Genomic DNA, 6,000 nt, shown 5'->3' with positions numbered 1-6,000 from the left:
CCCGGGTGAGGGGGAGGTGCTGGGGGAGGGCAGGCTGGCCCGGGGGAGGGGGCGGGGGAGGTGCTGGGGGAGGGCAGGCTGGCCCGGGGGAGGGGGCGGGGGAGGGGCTGGGGGAGGGCAGGCTGGCCCGGGGGAGGGGGAGGGGCTGGGGGAGGGCAGGCTGGCCCGGGTGAGGGGGAGGGGGAGGGGCTGGGGGAGGGCAGGATGGCCCGGGTGAGGGGGAGGGGGAGGGGCTGGGGGAGGGCAGGCTGGCCCGGGCGGGGGAGGCGCGGGGGGCTGCGGGGGTGGGGGGGGTTGGGGCTCCGGCTGCCCCCCCGCTCCCAGGCAGCGCACTGGAACGCCCGGAGCCTGCACGCGACAGGCGACGCGCCGCCCGGCGAACCCTCCCGACGGGGCGGGGACAACCCGCGGCGCCGCGCGGCCTCATGAATATGTATATTACCCGCCCTGCCCTGCGCTGCTGAATATGGATGAGGTGGGCGGCGCCGCGGCCTAACGCTCCGTCCCTGCCAAGGGTGAGAAGATGGCGGCGGCGGCGGCGGGCCCTGGCGGCCGGGCCGCGGCTCCGGGGCGGCGCGGCCGGCGGCGGCGGGCGCAGGCCGAGGAGGAGGCGGGGGCCGAGTGCCCGCTGTGCCGGGGGGCGCTGGTGGAGGCGGTGACGCCGCCCTGCCGCCACTCGCTCTGCCGCGCCTGCTTCCAGCGCTGCCTGCAGGGTCCGGGCCTCTGCTGCCCGCTCTGCCGCAGCCGCCTCTCCACCTGGGCCCGCCGGCAGCAGAGCGGGGCCGCCGCCGCGGGAGGAGGCGCGGAGCAGCGAGCGCCGGACGAAGGTGCGGCCGCCTCCGGAGCCTCGCCCGAGCTGCGCCGTCGGGGGCGGGAGTTACCTGCCCGGAGTGCGCGGGGCTCGGCCCTGTGGGGGGGCCCTTACACCCCCCCGGGGTCAGTGACACATCGGGGTGCAGGGGTTACATGTACTGAGTGCGCGGGGCTCGGCGCTGTGGGGGGGCCCCTTACACCCCCCCGGGATCAGTGACTCATCGGGGTGCGGGGGTTACCTGCCCGGAGTGCGCGGGGCTCGGCGCTGTGGGGGGGCCCTTACACCCCCCCGGGATCAGTGACACATCGGGGTGCAGGGGTTACCTGCACTGAGTGCGCGGGGCTCAGCGCTGTGGGGGGGCCCCTTACACCCCCCCGGGATCAGTGACACAGCGGGGTGCAGGGGTTACATGCTCCCAGTGCGCGGGGCTCGGCGCTGTGGGGGGGCCCTTACACCCCCCTGGGATCAGTGACACATCGGGGTGCAGGGGTTACCTGCACTGAGTGCGCGGGGCTCAGCGCTGTGGGGGGGGCCCCTTACACCCCCCCGGGATCAGTGACACAGCGGGGTGCAGGGGTTACATGCTCCCAGTGCGCGGGGCTCGGCGCTGTGGGGGGGCCCTTACACCCCCCCCCCGGGATCAGTGACACATCGGGGTGCGGGGGTTACATGCACTGAGTGCGCGGGGCTCGGCGCTGTGGGGGCCCCCTTCCCCCCGGGATCAGTGACACATCGGGGTGCAGGGGTTACATGCACTGAGTGCGCGGGGCTCAGCGCTGTGGGGGCCCCCCTTCCCCCCGGGATCAGTGACACATCGGGGTGCAGGGGTTACATGCATTGAGTGCGCGGGGCTCAGCCCTGTGGGGGGGCCCCCTTACACCCCCCCGGGATCAGTGACACATCAGGGTAAAGGGGTTACATGCACCGAGTGCGTGGGGTTCGGGTGGGGCGCTGGGCTGTGGGGGGACCCCCTCCCCTGGGATCAGTGACACATGGGGTGCAGGGGTTACATGCACCAAGTGCGCAGGGCTCGGCCCCGGGAGCGGGATGCTGGGCTGGGAGGGGCTCCTTTCCCCCCGGAATCAGTGACACATTGGGGTGCCAGAGTTACATGCACCGAGTGCGTGGGGCTTGGGTGGGGGCGGGGTGCTGGGATGTGGGGGGATCCCCTCCCCCTGGGATCAGTGACACATTGGGGTGCAGGGGTTACATGCACTGAGTGCGCGGGGTTCAGCACCGTGGAGGGCCCCCTTACAGCCCCCGGGATCAGTGACACATTGGGGTGCAGGGGTTACATGCACCGAGTGCGCGGGGCTCGGCCCGGGGGCGGGGTGCTGGGCTGTGGAGGGGTCTCCCTTCCCCCAGGAATCAGTGACACATTGGGGTGCAGGGGTTACATGCACCGAGTGCGCGGGGCTCGGCCCACGAGCGGGGTGCTGGGCTGTGGAGGGGTCTCCCTTCCCCCAGGAATCAGTGACACATTGGGGTGCAGGGGTTACATGCACCGAGTGCGCGGGGCTCGGCCCGGGGGCGGGGTGCTGGGCTGTGGAGGGGTCTCCCTTCCCCCAGGAATCAGTGACACATTGGGGTGCAAGGGTTACATGCACCGAGTGCGGGGGGCTCGATGCTGGGCTGTGGGGGCCCTCCTTCCCCCTGGGATCAGTGACACATCGGGGTGCAGGGGTTATATGCACTGAGTGCGTGAGGTGAGGCTCGGGGGCGGGGTGCTGGGCTGTGGAGGGGTCCCACTTCCCCTGGGGATCAGTGACACATTGGGGTGCAAGGGTTACATGCACCGAGGGCGCGGGGCCCAGCTGGGGGCGGGATGCTGGGCTGTGAGAGGTCCCCCTCCCCACCCCGGGATCAGTGATACATTGGGGTGCAGGGGTTACATGCACCGGGTGCGCGGGGCTCGGTGCTGGGCTGTGGACAGCCCCCTCCTTCCGCCCAGGATCAGTGACACTTTGGGGTGCAGGGTTACATGCATTGAGTGCGTGGGGCTCGGCTGGGGGCAGGCGCTAGGCTGGGCTGTGGAGTGTGTGTGTGTGTCCCCCGGGATCAGTGATGTGGTGCAGGGGTTACATGCACTGAGTGCGCAGGGCTCGGCCGGGGGCAGGATGCTGGGCTGTGGAGGGGCCCCCTTTGCCCCTCCCCCCCAGGGTCAGTGACACATTGGGATGTAAGGGTTACATGGACTGAGTGCGCAGGGCTCAGCGCTGGGCTGTGGAGGGGCCCTCACCCCCCTCCCCCAGGGTCAGTGACACATTGGGATGTAAGGGTTACATGGACTGAGTGCGCAGGGCTCAGCGCTGGGCTGTGGAGGGGCCCTCACCCCCCCCCCCAGGGTCAGTGACACATTGGGATGTAAGGGTTACATGGACTGAGTGCGCAGGGCTCAGCGCTGGGCTGTGGAGGGGCCCTCACTCCCCCCCCCAGGGTCAGTGACACATTGGGGTGCAAGGGTTACATGTACTGAGTGTGCTGGGCTTGGGGCTGGGCTGTGCAGGGTCCCCCCTTTCCTCCCCCCGGGATCAGTGACACAGTGTGGTGCAGGGGTTACATGCAGTGAGTGCATGGGGCTCAGCAGGGCAGGGTGCTGGGCTGTGGAGGGTATGTCGGCCCCCCCCCCGGATCAGTGACACAGTGGGGCGTGGGGCTTACATGTATTGAATATGCTAGGTCTCAGTCCTGGGTTGCAGGACTGTGGGCTGTGAAGAGGCTATTCTCACCATCATCACACAATGAGGGATGAGAGGATTACATGCACTAAGTCTGCTGGGGCTCAGCTCATTAGTGTGTTGGCACTCCACTCATGGGGAGCACTGGTTTCTTTCTCTCTGGTATTCTGCTGAATGCAGGTGCAGGAGAGGGGCTGGAGTGATTGAGTTTTGGGCCCAGTATAGAGAGATGCTCAGATTGTGCAGATTCTTCACACCCTTTTAAAGTTATTTCTAGCCTTCATAGCTGCATAGTGAACTTTCCAAATAAATAATCCATAAAAGGCTATCTACCTTATTCTACTGAGAGCCTGAAACTTCGACTCAGCGACGTGTGAGCTCTCTTGCTCCCATCTTTCTAATTGGGATGGATTAAGACCTTGTTTTCATAATGTATTGTGATTACGTTTTCGTGATGTTAACTTGCCTCCTTGTTACTGCTTAGCATAAGTTATGCCATTGTCCAATGGGACTGATTTTCAAAAATGGAGGTCTACATAGAGGGAGGATATGTTATACAGCATTACATATCCTGTCACATCAGTAATTAACCATTAGGCTGAAGGCCATGCAACCTTTTAGTAAACTAGAACAGATTGCAAACCCTCTTTCTTTAACATACAACTTATTGCATCTCATCTTGAAGCTGGTAGCTTCTCAGACCATCTGGATTGGCCTTGCAACTGTAGTCAAGAGACAAGATCAATTAAAAAAAAAAACACAGACCCTCAGTTTTTCTTGAGCTGACCTGCTCGTGTTACAATAACTTCTTAAAATGGTGAATTGAAAGAGTAGAGGGAAAGGTGTCATTGACACTTCTCTCATTTCTACATTTAACTATGTCATATTGTTAATCAGTTGTACTGTGTCCTCTAAATAGGTAATCAGTTTCCCATTTTATTTGTGTGTGTCATACCAACATGGAAGAGAAAAGCATGAATCGCTAACACACTGTGATTTGAATACCACAAACGTTGACAGATGGGCTCTAGGTCAAGGACAGTACCTAGAATTACTTTAAAATAACTCTTTGAAATTGACTGGATACTAGTTGACAAGAACAGCCATACTGGGTCCATACCAATGGTCCATCTAGCCCAGTATCCTGTCTCTGACAGTGGCCAGTGCCAGATGCTTCAGAGGGAATGAACAGAACAGTGTAGTTTTGGGTGATCCATTCCCTGAGGCCAGGACCGCCTTCTGGCAATTGGGAGTTTAGGGATACCTGAGGCAAGAGGTGGTGTTCTGTCAGTTTTGGCTAATAGCCTGTGATGGGTCTGTCCTCCATGAATTTATCTAGTTCTTTTTTTAACCCAGTTATGAGGTTCTTTTAAATAGAAAAGTTGGCCTTGACTATGGGCAGCATTTATAGTGTTTGAGCTGCATTTGCCTTCATGCTGTCCTTTGGTTACCCATCACCCTAAATGTTGATTGACTGGGATGTGTGCTGAGGGGAACCAGAGCAAAAAAATCTAGATGGAAGGTCCTTAAGCATCCGACTTAGATTATTTTATGATTGTAAGCAGGCAGTAGACAGAAACCAGTGGTTCTTACCATTGAAGTGAATGCAGGGTTATTGTGTGAGATATTCATAAGTGATATCTCAAGACAAAATACTTTGGAATTAAGCTTGTAAGTACATGGCAGTTGCCTTAAACCAACATTATTACAATGTTGAGCTTTTAACAAGTTTCTCTGCAGTGAGTTGTAATAGGTCTTTTTTAGGGGAGAAGAATGAAAGGAAATAAAATAACTACTGTATTAAAATATCTTTTGGCTGTTTTAGTCAACAAATAGTGACAACCTGAATTTATTTTAGAAAAGTCAATGAAGGGCAGGCTGGGATCTTGGGGTTGTGGATAATGTATTATTCCTCTTTTCTATATATGCTTAGCTTCAGTTTAAGTAATAATGCAAAGTCTTTAAAACTCATTACCACAATATTTGGGGTCGGGAAGGAATTTTCCTCCGGGGCAGATTGGCAGAAGCCCTGGAGGTTTTTCGCCTTCCTCTGCAGCGTGGGGCATGGGTCACTTGCTGGTGGATTCTCTGCAGCTTGAGGTCTTCAAACCACAATTTGAAGACTTCAATAACTCGGACATAGGTTAGGGGTTTGTTATAGAAGTGGATGGGTAGGGTTCTGTGGCCTGCTTTGTGCAGGAGGTCAGACTAGATGATCAGATTGGTCCCTTCTGACCCTAAAGTCTATGAGTCTATAATTTTGGGTACAGGAATTGAAAATTTTCCTATAGACTGAGATGGCAGATTGGGAATTATTTTGTAGCTGGCAAAATATATAGTCCAGAAGTAAATGATTACTGAGGTATTTTCTTTGGCATCAGGTTAGTCAGCTGATAAAGTAAGGTCAGTTTATCTGAATGGTGTTACGAAAAGAGAAAAGTTTAGTGCCAAAGGGAGTCTCTTCTTGGCAAAATGTTTACTAGTACTAAATTCATCACTTCCTTTGGC

General features: G+C 58.2%; 1 protein-coding gene across 1 annotated transcript in view; it reads left to right on the top strand.

The window, feature by feature from the left end:
* The first annotated feature begins 508 nt into the window (after window positions 1–508).
* RNF169 (ring finger protein 169) overlaps window positions 509–6,000 on the top strand; it is a 42,983-nt gene continuing 37,491 nt past the window's right edge. The window contains exon 1 of the mRNA XM_050930482.1: window positions 509–827. Coding sequence (XP_050786439.1) covers window positions 524–827 — 304 coding nt within the window. The 5' untranslated portion in view covers window positions 509–523. The remainder of the gene's footprint in view (window positions 828–6,000) is intronic.

Source organism: Gopherus flavomarginatus, chromosome 1, assembly GCF_025201925.1.
Source record: "Gopherus flavomarginatus isolate rGopFla2 chromosome 1, rGopFla2.mat.asm, whole genome shotgun sequence".
Taxonomy (NCBI): domain Eukaryota; kingdom Metazoa; phylum Chordata; order Testudines; family Testudinidae; genus Gopherus; species Gopherus flavomarginatus.
Note: the sequence above shows the minus strand (reverse complement) of the source record. Positions and strands in the feature narration are given on the sequence as shown.